The sequence below is a fragment of the Pezoporus wallicus genome, unplaced genomic scaffold, assembly GCF_028554395.1.
Source record: "Pezoporus wallicus isolate ANWC-B61680 ecotype Strahan unplaced genomic scaffold, APGP_CSIRO_Pwel_v1 contig_161, whole genome shotgun sequence".
Taxonomy (NCBI): domain Eukaryota; kingdom Metazoa; phylum Chordata; class Aves; order Psittaciformes; family Psittacidae; genus Pezoporus; species Pezoporus wallicus.
Genome location: NW_026642654.1, coordinates 340,153 through 360,562, shown reverse-complemented (window position 1 = coordinate 360,562; position 20,410 = coordinate 340,153). Strand labels below are relative to the sequence as shown.

The 20,410-nt window shown below is 44.1% G+C and overlaps 1 protein-coding gene and 1 long non-coding RNA gene across 4 annotated transcripts in view; one reads left to right on the top strand and one right to left on the bottom strand.

Annotated features, from left to right (window-relative positions):
- LOC130611210 (protein LYRIC-like) overlaps window positions 1–10,738 on the bottom strand; it is a 28,315-nt gene extending 17,577 nt beyond the window's left edge. The window contains exon 1 of one of the 3 annotated variants that reach the window (XM_057431763.1): window positions 10,027–10,738. In XM_057431763.1, coding sequence (XP_057287746.1) covers window positions 10,027–10,308 — 282 coding nt within the window. In that variant the 5' untranslated portion in view covers window positions 10,309–10,738. The remainder of the gene's footprint in view (window positions 1–10,026) is intronic. The other 2 variants (XM_057431761.1, XM_057431762.1) reach the window with 2 other exon arrangements.
- A 3,115-nt stretch (window positions 10,739–13,853) lies between these two features.
- LOC130611216 (uncharacterized) lies at window positions 13,854–14,337 on the top strand. The gene is made up of 2 exons (XR_008975194.1): window positions 13,854–14,103; window positions 14,238–14,337. It is a non-coding gene; the product is annotated as an uncharacterized LOC130611216 (long non-coding RNA).
- Window positions 14,338–20,410: the final 6,073 nt, after the last annotated feature.

The following is a 20,410-nucleotide window of genomic DNA, read 5'->3' as shown; positions in this document are numbered from 1 at the left end:
GCATGTGTGTATATGTGTAAATATACATATAAATACAATTATTTCAGTACCTTCACATGATATGTATGATAAGCTGAAAGACATAGCTAAATAAGTTCCAGTACAAATCTGGGTTAGAATTTGTGGCCCAGAGCTAAACAAATAAAAGAACAGCTTACATCCTACCTAGATCCTGTGAAGTAAACCATGAAACTTTAAGGACTTTTCACATTACAGTTTGATTCATGTCTTGGCTGTCTAAGAATTCAGTGGCAGCCACCAACCTCCAGCTGCGGGGGGGGGAGGGTGTAAATCTGCAGCTGAGACAGCAAGGACTGTGCCAGCAAGAGCCACTGCATGCTACACAAGCGGCAGCATCCAAAAGAAAGCAGACCTCCCTCTTGCAGGTGCCTCTTTCTGCCTGACACACACAGGAGCATTTTGCTGAATGTATGGCACTCCTGTCCCTTGCCTGGGTTGCCTTCCTTGTGCAATGCAACCCCTGTTCAGTGCTGCTCAGGTTTCCTTCAGTTCCATTAAACCTATTGCACTGCCAAGCTGAACCCAAAGCTTGCAGCAGGGAGCCTGACCAAGACTGACACTGATCCATCCACCTTTGCCAGCGGAGGACAGAGAGCCCCAATGCCTGGTAGGTGAAGACAGCCCTGCAGGGAGCAAAACCCCTGGCTGCAGCCCAGAGCTGCCCCTCAGCATCAGGAGGCACCCTCTCACAGGTTTGTGATGAAGGGGCTTCAGGTGCCCTCAGTCCTCTTGGGGAAGGGAAGACTGCTGATGCTTTCCACCATCTGCTCCTCCTCCCAACCCTCACAAGTCATCTCTGTCCTCAAGATGCTGTGGCAGAGTTTAGCCACACACACTCTAGAAGGCGAAATCTGCTCTGATTCAGCTGCAGAGGAGTGGTACCCGCTCTACACTGTCAAAAATGCCACTGTAGGGCTGAAAAATAACGTACAATTAATGAAAAGAGAGATAGAGATCAGCACACTCCACAAACACTGCGCAGTAAATCAGGGAAGCTAGAACCTGATTCTTTTTCTTTTAATATCTCACTGGATGGCCACATCCCTTTAGGAGACCCAGATGTGAGAGGCAAAGGCTCAGAGCCACCTTGGGATGAGTGAGATTACAGCTCTCCAACAGCCACAAGGGACACAAGGAAACTTTTCCACAAAGCAATACATTTTTATGTGTTATCCCAAAGGCACCTTGCAACATCTTCAGGGCTTGAAACAGCTTTTTCCAAGAGATGAACCAGTTATTTCTTAGACACCAAAAAAAAATCTCTGCTGATGTTTGCGATGATTAGTTACCAGCAAATAAAATCCTGTAGGTGACTGGCCATGCCTATCCCTAGTAAACCCAGTGGGGCTGCAGTCCTTTAGCCTGTTAATGCTTAGTTCTTTGGTATTGTGGAGATTTTGGAGCTATTTTTTTCACTAATCTCAGAAGGATCTGATTTAAAGAGCATCTTAAAGACAGCATGACAGGGACATATATGCTGGAAAATGCTTTGTCCCTGGAGATGCTTGCTTGGGAACTCAGACCACTTACAAGCTCATGGTGGACAAGGGCATAGCATGAATCTAGCAGGATGGTGTTCAACTGATGCACCACAACTATTCAGAGGGGAAGACCCAAAATTGCGGACTTTGCAACATACCACTGTGAATACACAGACAACACCGATTGTGGGTCTTCTAGTAAAATATCACAGTAGCAGGAGATGAAATCCCTGCCTGATTACACCAGTAATACCACCATCTTCAAATTATAAGCTTAAACCAAGTTGTCCTCATCTCTTTCATCTCCCTTAGCTGTCAACTGTAAACAATGTAATTGTTTATAATTATGTTCTTCTGGACATTCACTAGCAAAATAATGACTTCTGTGTTAAAATCCAGCAACACTTTCTAATAGTTAGCAAGGCCATCTTTGTTTTTTTTTCCACAGGCAGTCATTTCTCTTCTGAGATTCTCAGGTTCATTTACTAGAGGCACTCCACACAATCAACTACAAAACAGACCATTTTCCATATCCTGCTCTGCTCAAGGGAAAAATACCACTCTGCCGGCAGCAGGGAGAGAAGTAGCCTCTCACACAGGACATGAGACATAAAATACAAACCCAGGGGAATTTTGCTGAAAATTTGAACCACTTAGATATGGTAGATCTTGACCTTACACTATTCTTTCTTTCTCAGGATATGCTTCTGTCCACTTAAATGTGTGAAAATACAAATAGATCATGTTTTAGTGAACAACAATTCCTATGCAATGTAAAATGTTGAGGAGGTAATTTTTCAATATATGACACAGGGCTTCAGGAAAAATGAATTTTATGGGATGAGTGCAGGAAGGGATGACTGGGGGAAACCACACAACATGTAAGCACAATATTCCTTTTAATCTCAACAAACCCTGGTGATTTCCCTGTTCCCATAATGCAATCTTCACCATTTTCTTTTACCATTCTTTGCAAATAGACCTCCCAAATTAAGGCACCTTCAGCAAGACTGCCATTAGAAACAGAAACAGCAGTGCCAACTTATGAGGCAAAGAGAAGGATGTTTTTTGCCTTCTTTCAGACACACACAGAGGATAAGAGACATCTGATCTCCTGTTAGCCTCTTTTTATGTCAAGATGCTTCTGCAAGCATGAGGGACTACATGCAGAGAGCAGGAGGCATCTTTATTAAGGACATGCAACTGTCTTCCTCCCCCAGGCTGCTGTAAGTGAGCAGGGCCCGGGGGCTATACAGAGCCCTCACAGAGGCAGGGAGAGCTCCAGAGGGAAAATGTTGAGTGCAACAGAGAATTAGGGAAGATGCAAACTCTATTTGCTCTGACAGACTTGTCTCAGTGGGGCAAGATCACGTTTCTGGACCTTCTCTCCATATAAATGACAGCAAAGGAGAAGCTAGAAAAATTGCAGCACTTTAGTGCTTTGCCAGTCTGACTGCTGTATGCTTTTACCAGACAAGCACAACATTCGCTACTTAAATGATATTTCATCTGCTAGGCAAACAACCCTCTCTCTCTCCATCACTGACTAAGAGGATAAAAATAGAATGTTGACAGCCATTTACTATATCCCAGGAGTCTTCATGATGACTGACTGGCTATTCAGCCCTAAGTACCCACCTGGGACTCCTGAACCTTGTTGCATCCTTCCTAATGAGCAGCTGAGTGCAAGAAAAAAACAAACCACCACTGACTGATGATCACCAAATAGCCCACCACTCTGGTGATGCTCTTCTTTCAAACCTGAAATATCTGTTGCTTCTCCACCATAGCAGCAACTCCTTTCCTTTCATCACCAAGTATTTTTACCGAGTTCAGTTTCCTTTCAATGGAAAGGGATTATTCTTGCCTGACCTTTTGTATTAAATCCTGCCTTTATCCAACCCCTTTTCAGGCAGTAAACTGGTTGTATGGCTGAGGAACTCCATCCTACCCCATTCTTCCCGTTCAAAGCCCTTAGGATGCGGGATTAGTCATGCCTCTTTACCATGCCTTTTGGCCATTCTGAAAAGGGAAAGGGAATTTTCATGATTTTATTGCACTTAATATAATAGACTCATTAAAGAGAAATTAATTTTTGTCAGGGTAGATTTTTCTTCATGAAAAATGTAGGTTTGTACAGGGAGAATACATCTAGATACAGCACATTAAGTGAGTGTATAAAATCATCAATGCAATTCCAAATACATTAAATACATGCAGAGAAACAGCATGAGTACTTTTAGTGGATTCGGACTTAGCATATTAATTTCTACTCACATTCTGTGGAACAATAGGAAGATTATTTTTAGTTCATGGCCATTTGCTCATGACCCAGTGGAACAGGATTTCCCCCCCATCCCCTGCCTTTTTTTTCCTTTCTGTGTAACCTGAGGTTATATTCCTAACGATTGCTCCGAAACCTTTATTCTCTTGAGCTAGCATTTATTTTACACTGTTAATGCAGTTCTACATAGTCACAGAGAAAGAAGACAAAGTGACAGGTCTTCAAATATTAAAAAATACTGGGTTTAATCATGAACATATAAGCCCTGTATTCAAAGCCATAAAACTGTACCTCTAGACACTTACCTATGCATTTCAATAGCTTCATGAGACTAGTCATTTTTACAAAACCAAACCCCTCTGTAAGTGTCTGTCAGATCAGGAAGCCTGCTCTCAAATCTCAGTGCTACCAACTGCTTACAGGATTAATTAAAAATAATGTGAACATTAGCTTCGGGTTCACTAACTGCCCCTTGTCCCACATGGGGAATGTGCTTAAAATTGCCTTCCGTAAGAAGGCATGCAAAGCTTTCCCCAGTAGAGGGATACTAGGACAAAATAAACTCAGTGTGTGAAACCCAAGGGGAGCTATTATATGCTTCACACATTGGAAATCAGGGAATTTGTTCAAGAACATGAATAAAGACTCAGAAAATTGTTTTCAGCTACCACTTTCAGAAAACACGAATTAAGTGGCTTGAACACTGGAAATGAAAGGAAGCAAAACTGCCCCATTCTGGCAGGGGGTCTGTGAACACAAAACCATTTCCAGATTTAAGAAATACTTAAATTAAATTGTTTCCTAGTGCTCATTTCCAGTGCAAAAAAACATTTTTTTCCCCCTTTTTGTTACATCACAAGATTAATGGTGGGCTTAGGACAAAAGGCTACACTGGTACAGGAAAAGCAACACCAACATGCACTAAATTAAAAAACAAAAAGGGGGGAGGAGAAAGAAAAGAACAAGAAGAAAAGAACCTTTAAGCAGGGTACTAAATAACCTCCCTGAAATATGCTATATTGCTATTGAACAAGGTAACACTGCACTCTTCAGCTTTCTCAGTAGACCTTCAACAAGCTGAAAACTGAGCAAGAAGTCTTCCCCTCTTTCAGCATCCTCTGGAAGAACTGGTCTTTGTGCCCTGCACTAGGGATGACTTGGATATTTGCAATACCGCTTACAGTCTGGTGTTTGCTCTCTGAAGCTGGGCTTTCTCCCCTGCACACAGACACAAAGGCTCAGCCACAGGGTAAGCAAACCAGAGCACTGCTGCGGCCAGCCAACAGCTTGTATTGCTCCATCAGCAGACAATGAGCAATCTGCATGACAAAACTGTTGGGAAATAAAGCAGCACTGAGTTGCATTAATTCTGAATCAGGTTTTCACAAATGGAAGCAGACATCCTGGCCAATCTGGCTCTACCACATGGTCCTGTGCTTCTGATGCACTTATCAGTTATTTCCTAAACCAATGTAATCCAGGTGAATGGAAAAAAGACAAGCCTGCATCCGTCAGAGGAGACGGGATGGGGTTTAAGCAGAGCAAGAGTCCACCAGAGACACAGGAAGGTGTAGCTTCAAAGAAAGTTGGAGAAGGACTTTTTACAAGGGCATGCAGTGACAGGAAAAGGGGAAATGGTTTTAAGCTGAAAGAGGGCAGATTTAGGTTAGATATTAGGCAAAAAATATTCCCTGTGACGGTGGTGAGGCACTGGCACAGGTTGCCATGAGAAGCTGTGGCTGCCCCATGCCAGGTTGGACAGGGCTTTGAGCAACCTGGTCTAGTGGAAGGTGTCCCTGCCCATAGCAGGAGGGTTGGAACCGGATGAGCTTTAAGGTTCCTTCCAACCCAAACCATTCTGTGATTCTATGAAAATTACTCGTTCAGTCCTAATAGCTGAAGAAAGGATAACACAATGGCAATTTCTGCTAAGGTGACAATGTGAACCCACAAAAACATATTGGGTTTGTTAGCAAAGGCTGAGAGGCTCTTCGTGCATGGCAGAAGAACATAAAGGAACATCTTTGGGCCACGCTTGCTTACAATGCTACACATGTGTACCTCCAAAGGGGAGAGAAAAGAGATGAGGATCTTGGTTTGTGATCAATATTGTAAATATTAATAATCTTATTAATAGCTATTATATGTACATGATATATTTCATATATATATATATTATATATACATTAATACAAAGTTCCCTGGCAAAATCACTTCAGACAAATGTATTCTCAGTAGGAAAGAAGAGTTTGTTCAAATAGAAAATTACATGGGAAACATACACAATGAATAGACAGTTATATGGGAAATATGCACTGGAAATACATGAAATTTTTCCCTTTGTTTAAGGCCCCTGCTGGGGGAAAGAAAGAGGAGCTACTCCTACCAAACGCATGCTCAAAGAACTTTGCAGAAAAGGATCTGCGCCATCAGCACAGAAAACCTGTTCCCCTGCACATATTCCCAGGGATGAAATTGCCTGTAGGAAGCCCCTGAGCACTAACAGGTAACACAGGCTGATGGCAAGAAGCAGGAGCCAGAACTGCAGTTGTAGCCATTCATAGCCGAAGATAATTTCAAGAGAAAATTAGAGAAGCAGACGTAAGATGCTGCTACCTACGTTACACATCCTCCTGCTGGCCAGCCTGTCCAGGATATGCAAGAGGCCGTGTACAACAGCCATAAATACAGGGAGCTGAAGGGTACCTGCCTCAGCTCAGCTCCTGTTATCATTTCATGAGACATCTGGGGAAAGGCAGAAGAGAATTCACAGGGTGAATGGATTAAAACCACTCTTGCAAGGAGGGATGAAGAAATCAGTTTCCTGGGATTTTGGTATTCTAATTAATTAGAGCAGCATTACAACGAGAGATCAAGGCTCCATTTTAGAGGAGGCAATTACCAAACTCCAACGCCTTTCAGGATACTTACAAAATCAATTTTCATCCAAGAGAACTATATGAAAGTAATTGTGCAATTGTGTTGCACTGGCATGAAGAATACTGCATAACATGAAAGGGGAGGAAAAGAAAGGTCTGCCTGCATATGTTTGCATAGATCTGGTCCTGTTAAGCAATCCCTGCAAGCGGCAGAAAGTTATCTCCAGTTTATAAAGACACTTGTGAAAAGCAGAAACTTTTCCTTTTGGATTCAGTAGATAATACATATTTTATAAGTTGCCTAAGGAAGGTGATATCCCAGCACTTGTGCAAAAAGCTTGTTTGGAACTGACCAAATTCCAGAGCAACCCAAAAACTTTGAATAAACATGAATCCCAAAACTCAACAGCAGTCTTGCTCACATCTGTTGGCTTCCAGCAAATCGTTAGCAATTTCCTAGAAGGCTCTTCATTAGGGAAAAGGTTATCCTGAAAAAGGCTAAACACCCTCCAGCATCATTTCTAGAGATTTAGTGTGTGTGTGACGACAGAATGTAACTTGTTATGTGTGATGCACATAAGATCACATTCAAAATGTGCTTGTATTATTGTGTGCATCCATTTAAACAGAGTTAATTCAACAGACTTCTTTGACAGGGGCTGTGAAAACAATTCTGACTGGATCTTACAACCTGCTCTGAGACAAGTAATCATCCTGTTAGTCTGTTATACACAGATGTGTATTAAGTTAACAAACATGTCGTGAGATTAAAAGCCTGAAAGCTGCCTGCCGGCAGTACTGGCACGGGGAGAGACTGACATAGCTGTGCACTGCTGCATTTAGTGACTTGGACCTGGGCAGGATTGCATGGAGGTGGCTGGCAGGGCTGGGCTGTGGCAGGGCTGGACCTTCAGCCTCGCAAGGAGCCCGAAGAGCTAAGGTCAACTGCGCCCTCCAGTGAATGCACCCTGAGCAGGCACTGGCTGCCCATAGCTAAGGGGAATAGGGCAGGCAGAAGAAAGGAGATCAGTCCTACATCAGAGAAACTGCAGCCCTGTAAGAGCAATTCCCGGGAGTCTCACAGCCCACCCACGGGGCAGCAGCTGGGAATCACCGGCAAACATGCATTCCCAAACTGAAAAAATAACTAACTGCCTAGTTTCTTTTAATTAAGATCTTGACTTATCCATCACTCCAGGATATGCAGATGTTTGGCTGCTGGGATGTATCAACACACCTGAGCACTGGAGGCGATTTGTCTCTTGGCTTCATACCTCAGGAGACAGACAGCAAAGAGGGGCTCCCATCCTGTAATACCTGTGCAGCCCAGCTTATAGCATTGGCCGTCTATGGATGTAAGACTTTGTTACTAGTAATATCCCTGATGCTGCCTTGGTAGAGATTTTCATATGCAAATTTTGGCATATTAAAGGTGTTCTGCTGTTCTGGCATCCTTGCATCAGCTAAGTGCCAAAGTAGCATGCATCATTTTACACTTACGTAAGGAGATAAAGTTTTTGCCTCAAGGATATGATGTTCCAAAGACAGAGATAACATGATGGGAAATGACAAAAAGCAGTGGAGAAGGGGGTAGGGAAAAGAAAACAAAAGAGACAAATAGAAAAGAGAAGGGGCAGGGTACTGCCATGGGAAGACAAGCCTGAGTTTTTCATTTCAGCATGTAAGATGTTTTCCCCAGGTTATCTTTCTTTAAGACCTTTAAGTTATTTTTCTTCATCATCGTCTTCTCATTTGCTACTTCCTTAGGACCATTATTTCGCCTCCTCTGCACTTGCAAAATAATAAGTGGGTCTCATATACAGGATGATGCTACTCTGTGTAAATGCAGCCGCTAAAGAATAGGAATCACTCAGAGCCACGAAAAGCAACATTAATGATAGAAACTGTGGACGACTGTAAACAAATTTATCCCTTCAGTTATTCTCTTCCTCCTTTTCTTTTTTTTTTTTGTTATTCAGGCCTGTGAGTTACAGCATCTGTCACCAGAAAATATCTGTTCAAACCAATGTCTTCAGCTTGAACTAATAACCCCACCACCGTTACAGCACCAGGCCTGTCTCTGACAGAAGTGGGGGTGTCCACCCCATTCTGTCCTATACTGCCTCCAGTGACTGGTGGTTCTGCAAGACTTTAACTTATGCAGCCAAGTCAAGTCATCTAGTATTGATGATTAGAAAGATTGTTACTGTTATTGATGATTAGAAAGATTGTTACTGAAATCCCTCTTCATCCTTTGGCATGGGCAGTTCTGTTTGGATTGCTGTTTGATTTGTTTTTTTACTAATTCAGGGATACCTATGCTGTCAGGCCAAGATTCTGCTCTTACTGATGAAAGACAAAATACCCTAAAATGGAATACCTTATTAAAATATAATTCAACTAAAAGTTAAAACTTCCATGACAAAATAATAAACCCCTGAAAGCTAGTGTCAGGATGGAAAGCCTGATACATATGTGTTCATGAAGAACAAACCCACTTATTTTATAGCCCACCTAGAAATCCAGTTTGTATGTCTTTCTCAGAAATGAGACCTGGGAGATACTAGTAACAGATAACATTGTTCAGAAATGCTTGATGTATTAATGTTAAGCACATACTTATATCCAGTGTGTTCTCCTGTTTCCATATTGCAGTACCTTGGTGAAATTGTTTTGTATGCTGAGATTTGCCACTACAGACAGCTTACAGAAAGTCAAAGTGAGACAGTCATTACAATGTCATATGGAAACACCATTGGTGTGCATCACATCAAACTCACAACATAGATTCAACAAGGTGGCCATGGTCATCGGCACACAGTTACTACATCTCATTAATGCAATAATAACAAAGCTTTGATTCAGAGTAAATACACATTATTAACATATTGTATTAACACCACAGGAAAGATACCGTGCTCTCATCCTCCTTAACATGATGGACACTAACCAGAGTTTTCTTAACTCTCTGCAGAGAGGACCAAGCCCATATGGAGTTACTGTGCTAGACAAAGTGGTGGAAGAAAAGCCAGTTCTAGCAATCCCAGGCCAGGTGCTCCAGCAACCTGCTGCCTTACACTATAACCCTGATGCCACCGCAGGGCTCGGAGATGAAAGCTGAGCCCCTAACCCCTAAACCGCCTGAAGAGGTTTGGGACTCTGCATCTCTAGGCAGGACCAGCTGCCCGAGCGTGCGGATGGGATGGGATGGCTGTAGCCCCTGGGAGCAGGGCGCGCACCCCTGGCTGCCCGGCGGTGCTGTTGAGGGCAAGGTAGGCAGGAGAAGATGCTGGGGAGGAGAGAGGGAAGGATGCTCGTTCCGGGGACACCGCCGGGCCGACAGCTCCCCCGCCACCCTTACCTGCGCCGTGCGCTTTTGTTCCTCCGGCTGCAGCGCCGGTAGCGTTCCGGCCGCCCGGCGGGGGCCATCCTCGTCCTCATCCTCCTGCCCCCGCGCCCCCTGGTTGTCCCGGCGGAGGCGGCGGGGCCCCGTCGCGGCCCGGCCCCGTCTAAGCCTCCGCAGGACGATGAGCGCGGCCGCCGCAGCCCCCAGCAGTACCGCGGGCCAGAGGAGGGCCGGCAGCCGGGCCGGCAGCCCCAGCTCCCCCGCGCCCAGAGCCAGCCGCACCGCCGGGCCCAGCATGGCTGACCCCGGGCCGCCCCTCCCCGGGCTGGGGAGGGGAATGGATGCTGCGCTGCGCTCCGCTCCGCCGCGCAAGGAAAGTTGGTGCCGGAGCTGCGCTGGTCGCGGCGGGCGGCGGCGGAAGGAGGGGTACCGGGGGCGCGGACACGGCTGTGCTCACGGGAGTCTCGATGCGAAGGGTTTGGCCGTGAGGGCGGTTGCGCGGTGGCGAGGGGGTTGGGGGGGACGAAGCCCGGGGGGAGTGGAGGAGGGGGCGAGTGCTCGGCATGAATCTCTGCTATGGGCGAGTGAACGCGGAGAAGCAATCGCGAAGGCGATGCGGTTCAAAGCAGTGGAGCCGCAGGCATCAGCGTTCATTTGAGAGCAGGTCCCGAGGGTCGGGATGCACAGGGGTGGTCACGAGTGATGCGTTTTCGCAAAATTCACCAGTCTAGAGAGAAGAGTTTTTAGGAATGCACATCTCAGGCGCCGTGACAAACGTGCCATCATCGAGCAGCACCCTTGTGATGATTCCAGGAACTGCCGATGTAATACAGCGTGTGATGCGTTCTCATCTAGCGCTGATCCTTGGAGAAATAACCATCTGTCACCGCTAGCAGAACGCTAGGCAGAGTGCCTCAAACCACAGACCTCTCGGCTTTGCTGGATGGAAAATTTCTCCACCCACCTGATGAATAAGTGCAGGTGATGCTCTCACGCAGCGTTTTTTCAAAGTCACAGAGCTTCTTGTAAAATGGCAAGTTGTATTTCATCTTGGCTAATCTGGAGAGGCGGCCTCTGAGAAATAAGCAGTGAAAGGAAGGAAGGAGCCCCTCTTGCAGAAATGTCTCTCAGTGTGGTCATGGCTCACACCTGGCACAAACTCAGGTGTGAGCAGAGCATTACTACAAAGATAGTAAGTAAAGCTTATTTAAACACAACAGCATAAAATGGATAAAACTATGCACAAAAAGCATAAACCTACATGTTTGTAGTAAACCCAGTGCAAAGAAGGAGTTGGTAAGGAAATGGCCTTTATCTGTCTTGGCTTTATTTCACACCCAGCGGAGACCACTCTTCTCCCAAGCACAGATCCAGACACTGGAGCTCAAATCCAAACACACTGTCCTTCCACTGGATTACCACCTCTTCAGGGATGAAAGATTAATCATTCCTGGGCCTAATTCCAATTCATTCTGAACAAGTCTAGCTTTTGAAAGCACAATAAGGTGTCATAGCACTTGAGAAATTTCCAGACAAAATACAGGATGATTGTTAATAAAATTATGTGCTGATTGGCTTTATGGGGAGAAGAAGGTTTTGTGGAGAGAGTGAAAAGTCTTTAATAATCAGAAGAGGGCCATGGGGGTACTATGGTACTTTGAATGCTGTTGTTGGGATGATAAGCTTCTTTTTAAACATGGATCCCACAAATTATCCATTTTCTGTCTATCTCATCCTGCCTGTCTTCTAAAGTTCAGCACTGACTAATCCTGTGCTCTGAAGCCTCAGGATTTTCAGTGTTTCTGTGCCTAGCTCTGATACTGATTCCTTATGAGAATATGTCTGTCTTACCTACCTGGAGCCGTAAGATGGTACCTCGGTAGTTATGTGCAAATATCAGAGATTGGGGCCTTCCTCTGAAGTTAAAAAATGGCAGTTATGTGATTAGTTTTATGTCGATTTGATAGTTGCTTTTTCCCTGTCTTGATTTTTCGGCTCATAAAATGCAGATACATCTCCGAGCTGTTAAAAAGCAAGCAATCTATACCTTGGATCATAAATAAATATCACTATTTTCAGCTCATCAAAATTAGTTTGCTTTTCTTTTTCCCCAGGAAACATAAGCCAAAAGACATTTCAGGAGACAGTGTTGCTTAACTGACTATGAGATCACTGCTTCACACCGTTCCTTTCTATTTCTTTTTATTTTCCTCCACAAAATAAAGGCAGTTACTGTGTCTGGCCTCTACTGGCATTTATTTTTGAAGAAAACCATCACCATATTAGACCTTTTTCTAGTATTAATACAGGCTTATTTAACAACATACCCCTTACATACCCTTACAACATTGGTCTATGAAAATAGCACAGATTCTCATGATGATGCTATATGGAAAATCTGAAATTTTACTGCAAGCTTGAGAAGATATTTTTCTGTTTATGTGTGACACAAACTTACTGCAGATGTCTGATGGGAGCTGTTCTCCATTCAGATTCGGGAAGAAAGTCCAATAACCAGGAATTGGAACCATTTATTTGTTATAGATCAAGATCCAGTCTTATTAATGTTTAAATGTTTCATGAAAACAGTTTGATTTTGACAATTGTGATTTTTTCAAAAGAGGCAAAAGTCTCATTTTGGGTTGTTTCATGATAGAAGCAGACCAGAGTTTTCTAGCTGAAATTAAAAAATAAACTTTTTTTTTTTTAATTGAATTGTGAAAAATTGAAGTTTTCTGAAAAAGAAAGTAGGCAACAAAATAACTGTTTTAATAGCATTACCCAGAAATTATAAGTTCTTGACCTGATGTATTAGCAGTATACTTAAGGATTCACCCGTGGAAGCTAAGAGAAGTACCTTACACCAACACTGCTCGTGTTTAATCAGCAGCAACGGATATGATAGAAAAAACAAGTGATTTCGAACAAGTCAGAGATGTAAAGAGGAAGCTTTTAAACTGCCTCAGCAAAAGTATGTTTGAGGGGCAGCGAGAAGACCTCTTGGCAGTATTTAATACTCCTTAATCATCTTCCCTCAACTGAAGTTCAGAATACTGTAGCTGAAACAAGGTTTTGTTTCTATCAGCTGCTCAGACAGCTTCAAGTAAGGGGAGAGAATGAGCTGTGTCTTCCCTGCTAGGAAAAATTGGCACTTACCGTGTTGTTCAGAACACACCCTGCTCCTAACATTACAAGGCTGTGTCCTCCCCTCTCTGAGACTATGGGAATTTTGGGTAAGTACACAGAAAGTAGTGGGGGTTTGCGTTGGTTTAAGCAACATAGAGCAGCTCTTCTTTTTTTAGCTGGTTTCTGAGTTCTCTGTTGGAGCTGTTTCTGGTGAGCACTGTGCAGATGCAGGCGAGAGGATGTTTGATGGGGCAGAGACGAAAGCACAGGTCTCCATTTCAGGCATTCATGGCTAATGAAATGCAGAGCCAGGACATGTTCCCCAGGCACTGAGTCTTGACACGAGGCCCTGCTTCTGGCTGCGACCCTCTTGCTCAGCTGTAATGAAGCCAATTTACAGACTGAGGTGATCTTGCAACCTGTGGCTTGGTTACTTATAGGCTTGAAGGCACATTTGCTCCAAATCCCAATGTTCATCTGCTGATGTACAGGAGATGTATTAATAATGTATTTGTGTAATTCACAAACCTTTCCCATTTTCCCTCCTGTCTGAGGCCCTTGTGCACTAGCTACTTCCCGTGAACACATGTGAAGCTGATAAACTTCCAATCTTGCTTTGCCTATTGTTGAGGAAACTGAGAAGCATGATAGCTGCATGCCTGGCAAAGCATGACAGTAACCAGTAATGAGAGATGAGTGTTTCATTTGTTAGGCTATTGGGCTCATTGCACAGCTGCCCACGTGGCCAGGTATTTGCCATTAAACAAGATGATTAATTCCTTGACAAGTTGATGTCTGGCCTGGCAGTCCGGCATTTCCTTTCGGCATTTGTGGCTGATTTGAGGAATGCAGCTTTATAGATTTTTACTAATTATCTAATAGCTTTTCAATCTCTTGTTTCAGTACATGGAACTGGTGTTAATGAACTGCAGATCTTCAGCATACCATTCTTAACTGATTCCCCTAGTAAGTATGTTTAACACTTGCCTTGGTTTCCTGTACATGATTTATTTGGCTGGTAAGTGATCCATCTTTGTTTGCTGTCAAAGTCTTTGAGTTGGAAAAGGACTTTAATCATGTTACTTGGCTTTTCTGAACAGGGAGAAGAAATGGAGTCAAATAGGCACGCAATGGTAATGCAGTCAAATAAGAACCATGGCCTGAGTTTCTTTCACTAATAAAAAGTTGTGCAAGCTTCAATTTCCCTTTCATTTTCCTAAAGAACATACTGGAAACATCTATTCAGCCAAAGATGTGAAATTAAAACAAAGAAACAAAAACATCTGAAAAGGAGGAAAGAAGGCACTTTCCCAGCTTATGCGTTAAGACCAGTCAAAGAAAACTGCTTCAAAAGGAAGGAGGAAGCCAGCCCTAAGCAGGGCTGCAACTGCTTTTAATTGGCTGTAGCAATGACACGCATGGTAGACAAAGCCATAGAAGGCACGAGTGCAACAATGTCAGTTCAGTGGGTACAGTGAAAAAGTTGGAGGCAAAACTGAAGTTACTGAATAATAAAGTTGTTTCACTAGCAGATTTGTCAGCAACAGCATGGGACAAAGGAACTTGTTTAGCAGAACACGATCATCTTGAGAACTGTAAACACTACTGGTTTAAAGATAAAATCAAAGGCCTTGAGAGCAAAGCAGAAGCAGACATAAAAATATGCATAGTTGGCTTTCCTGAAGGAGAAGAATTTTGCATCCCTGACAAACTATTCAGAAACAAGCTGTTAAGTGCCCCAGGTCACTCTTGCACCCTTAGCATCCACCTCCCCTGAGCAGAGCTGCATGAATATACAGCAGCACTGGTAGGTTTTCTGCACGTTCCACTGGCAGTGGAGATCTGCGAATCTGGCAGGAGAGTTCATTCCCTTCCCCTCTACAAAAAAGCTGAGTGCAATTACAACACACTATTATAAATATTCAATACAATCAAAAAAATGGAGTTGTCTCTCAGTAGAAGACAGGACTGTTACTATGTTCCTTACATGCATATTTGCTCTCAGTGTTGTTCAGCCTGTGTCTCTGATCCGTCTGTCTGTGAAAATAGCTGGTGATTCTCTATTTCTTTTGACAGGCAATTCAAGTTCGTCCTTTAAAAACTTTCTAGGTCTCTTCATCAGAGACTGGCAGCACGTGTGCATTTTTTGAAGATAATGATGACTACAGGGAAGTCTCCTAAAATGAACATAAGTGTCTGTTCTTGCTTTATTCCAGGCTGGCACACAACACAGTGAACACAGACTAGATTAGTGATGACACACTGTTTATTGCTATCAAAAACAACATTCAGAGAGATGCAGCTGACACACAGGAGGGAAGTGATTGTTACCCTCAGGGAGGCTTTACTGTCAAAAATGTGTAAGTATCCATTAAGTGTGGCTTATGCTACAATGTTCAGACAATATCATATTCTCATGTGATCTAGGTTTGAAAGGCCACAGAGTTTTCCCTATGTATGCTCACACAACTCTGTGCCTGAAGACAATCTTTCACTTTGATCTGGAGACAGGAAGGTCTGAAAAATGTACCACATCCACCACATAATTCATGGTTTCTTCTCATGCTTACCCATCCTCCACATGAAAAAAATATATCTTGTTGCTAAATTAATGTCATCTCTTTTTCAGCTTCCCACCACTGATTTTGGTGATTTTCTCTGACAGAGATATCCTTCTCGTAGCTGCTGTGTTCTTCCTGAGAAAGTGCTTCAACGTCACAAGCACATTACCTTTTAAACTCCTTCTGATAAACAAAAGATATTAAATCTCTTTACAATGCTCACCAAAAAACATTTCCACCAGGTCTCAAGCTATTTTTGGAGGTTTTTCTTTTGCACACCCACTTGACATCCTTTTTTCTATGTGGTCATATAGAGAGGTGATATTCAGCCTCTTTAACCTAATTACTTGGTCTTAGCATATGCATTGTGGGATCATTTTAGCTCTCTTTTATGCACCAACACATTAGGGGCTCCAGCAGAGCTGCCTGCTTCTTTGTCCTGTTTCCTAGCCAGTTTATTAATTTTAATTCAAAAACATTTATTGGATTACTATGAGTAATTACTAGAGTAAATGACAGGACTTGTTGGTTGCCAGAAGGTGACTGCTCTGTACTTAGTTCCTTCCTATGCAAAGAAGAAATAATGTTTCTACAGCACTTAGTCCGTCTTGCCAGCACAGACTAATCTCATCACAATGTTGGGAAGAAGTTTAATCTTTTTTTGTGATTAACAGGGAATCTGGAGCACTTACAGATAGATCTTTTTTGAGAATACTGAAGAGATTTGTGGTTGTTGCACAGGCTGATAGCCTTGGTCGGTATGCCATCAGCAGACAAAAGCCTGATGCATTAGTGTTGCTTTCAGATGGTTTGTCCCATCACATATTTGCAGCAGATATGCTCAGTGGATTAAATTTTGTTTCTGCACTGTTTGCAGTACCAATTCCTGTAATGAAGTGGTAAATAATAAATGCATTTGATTTCTTATATTCCTGGCATACCTCCTGTGAATAAAAGTAGCTCTATTTACGCTAGAGCTCTCTAGTAGCTCTATTATACAGAGGCTCTATTTACATGGTGCTCTGCAGGTATATGCTTATTTGTTCTACCCACAGTACACAGGCTGCTCAGACCTGATCTGTGTTCAGTGTTTTCATGTTGGAGGCAGAGAAATTATGAGAGTGGCTTTAAAAGACCATGGGGAGTTCCCAGAGCTGGCCCATCACTAAAGCTCATGATCCTGAGGGATGCCCAGAAGAGCTGAAGCAAGTCATCTCATCATGGGGAGTCAGACTTGAGGCTTATGGGGCATCTGCCTCCCAGATGTAACCTGGTTGTAGATGATTTATTGCTTTGCTTTCTCTTCCTATAATTTCAGTTCTCCTTATATGTGAAGGAGATTATCCTTCTTGGGCATTGCCCGTATACTGTGGGTAGATAAACAGGTTTGTTTAATTGAAGACTCTGATCTGTAGGCAGCCAGATGGGAGGCCTGGAGTCATCATGAAGAAGCTTCCAGATCTAGCTTTGCAGAATAAATTTCTACTAATGACCAAGCAGTTTTCAAGCTGCTGTTTTGTCCAGATCCCAGGCTTGTGTTCCTGAGTTGTGCCCCAAGGATCTAGCCAGAGTCAGAGCAATGCACAGGATTTGTTGAAGCTGCTGCTCTTCTGCTCACCCTGCCTCACAGAAACACAGCCTCTTCAGATAAGTCCAACATTTCTTGTCTGCTCCTATAACTCAAGGAGCCACAATTTCACCTTAAGGCATATGACAATGCAAGCAATGACAGCAATGGTTTCCTATTTTATAATTGCCATGGCAATTATATTGTAACTTAGACCTGCAATTTCATTTATGGTGTTGTCTCTCTTAAAACATGATGTAATTTAGCATTCAAAGCCATCCCACCACCCCGTTCTCACAGCACCCTGCCAGCCACCCCATATAGCATTTTGTTGAAGCAGTGCTATTGGTGACTCCTGTGCAGAGGAGTTCTTCCACATTTCAAATAATGCAGCATTTCAGAAGCCAAGGCTGTGATTTGCAGGTGCTTTTCAGAATGGAGTCTCTTGTAATTTTCCAAGCCTCTGTAGGAGTGCGTGTTTAAGCCAAGCTCAAGTCCTTTAGCTGTTCCCTAAACCCCAGCTTCCTTTCACATCACATTTTATTAAATTTAGGGTCTTCAGTTTAAATTCCCTGTCTAAAGCATCTCCAGAGATGAGATGGCTCTTTTCCCAGCTGTCAATAACTGTGCTGCCTACAGCTTACTGTGGTCTTTAGATACCATGCAAAACATGCAGTTTGATGCATATAAAACAGGAAAACAAAATCTGCTTACCCAGCATGGATCAGAGGCAGTCCTATTTTTAATTCCCTAGCTTGGGAATTATTCACTTTTTATTCACTGGGTTGGGAATGTGGGTAGCAAAGTGTCTCAGGAGGAGGAAATACAGTCTGGAAATGGTAGGCAGCCACAACAGGGCAGGGCGAGCTTTTTGCCTGAGGTGTGCTGCTGCTGGGCAGAGCCACAGTGACCTCGGGACAGGCAGGAGAGGGGCACGCAGCTCTGTGCCCCAGTCCACCCACCACAGAGATTGCAGTGACGGCTGGACACTGAAGCCTCTCTTAGCAGGAGCTTGCTTCCCATCACAGCTTGCTCTTGCTGAAGTCCTTGTGGTCAAAACATCACAGCCAATTCTGCCTCCTGCTTTCAGCCCTCCTGTTTCATCTGTAGTCCTACTGCTGATCTGAGGCACCCTCTGAACCCTCCTGAAGTCAGGGAAAAGGGAAGGTTTTCACCATCACATAACCTCTTAACAGCTCTCCCCTAATTAGCCTCAGGTTATGGGCAGCATGAGGGAGGGCAGCTCCTGTTGAAAAAGGGTTGGAGTAGATGGCATGTCCTGTGGGAAAAGCTCAAATGCTGGAAGGAAGTGCTGGTCATCATTATGTCAAGAGTGTCTGCTGACACTTCATTGTGTTTCTGTCTGAAAATGAATTATTTGCTGTTACAGGCAAGTTCTAAGATGAAAAAATCATGGCAGTCAGGTGAAGTTCCCGAAGACTGGAAAAAGGGAAATACAACCCCCATTTTCAAGAAGGGGAAAATAAATGACCCAAGGAACTACAGACCAGTCAGTCTCACCTCTGTGCCTGGCAAAATCTTGGAGCAGATTCTCCTGGAAGGCATGACAAACAACAAGGTGCTTGGTGACAGCCAGCATGGCTTCACTAAGGGGAAATCCTGCCTGACCAATTTGGTGGCCTTCTATGATGGGCCAACAAAACTAATGGACAAGGGTAGAGCAATTGACGTCATCTACTTGGACTTGTGCGAAGCATCCAACACTGTCCCATATGATATCCTTGTCTCTAAATTGGAGAGACATCAGTTTGATGGATGGACCACTCAATGGATAAAGAACTGGCTGGATGGCTGCATGTAAATAGCTGTGGTCAATGGCTCAATGACCAGCTGGAGACCAGTAACGAGTGGTGTCCCTCAGGGATCAGTGTTGGGTCCGGTCCTGGCCAACATCTTTGTCGCTGACATGGACAGTGGGATTGAGTGCGCCCTCAGCAAGTTTGCCAATGACACCAAGCTGTGTGGTTCAGTTGATATGCTGGAAGGAAGGAATGCCATCCAGAGGGACCCTGACACGCTTGTGAGGTGGGCTGATGTCAACCTCATGAAGTTTAACCATGCCAAGTGCAAGGTCCTACACCTGGGTTGGAGCAATCCCAGGCACAGCTACAGGTTGGGCAGAGAAGAGATTCAGAGCAGCCCTGCAGAGAAAGACTTGGGGGTGTTGGTTGATTAGAAAAATGAACATGAGCCAGCTTCAGTGTGCACTCGCAGCCCAGAAAGCCAACCGTATCATGGGCTGCGTCAAAAGGAGTGTGACCAGCAGGTCAAAGGAGGTGATCCTGCCCCTTTACTCTGCTCTTGTGAGACCTCACCTGGAGTATTGTGTGCAGTTCTGGTGTCCTCAACATAAAAGGGACATGGAACTGTTGGAACAAGTCCAGAGAAGGGCCACGAGGATGATCAGGGGACTGGAGCGCCTCCTGTACGAAGACAGGCTGAGGAAGTTGGGGCTGTTGAGCCTGGAGAAGAGAAGGCTGTGTGGAGACCTCATAGCAGCCTTCCAGTATCTGAAGGGGGCCTGTAGGCATGCTGGGGAGGGGACTCTTCATTAGGGACTGTAGTGGTAGGACAAGGGGTAACGGGTTAAAACTTAAACAGGGGAAGTTCAGATTGGATATGAGGAAGAAGTTCTTTACTGTGAAGGTGGCGAGGCACTGGAATGGGTTGCCCAAGTGTCGTGGTTTAAAGCCAGTCAGGTAACTCGTTCACTCACTCTCCCCCTTCTTTCCCTTTTCCTACTCCCGGAGGGACGGAGAGGAGAATCGAAAAGAATGCAACTCCCACGGGCTAAGAACAGTTTAGTAACTAAGGTATAACACAAATCACTACTGCTACCACCAATAATAATAATGATAAAGGAAATAAGAAAGGAAGAGAATACAACATCTCACCACCAGCCAACCGATAACTCACTCCCCAGGCCCGACCAAGCACCGACTGATACCTCCTCCAACCCTGCAGTCTCCCAGCCCTTCTGGGTAACTCCCAGTTACATCCCGGGCATGACGTGCTGTGGTATGGAATACCTCTTTGGCTAGCTTGGGTCAGGTGTCCTGTCTCTGCTTCCTCCCGGCTTCCCCTCCTCCCTGGCAGAGCATGAGGCTCACAAAGTCCTTGGCCA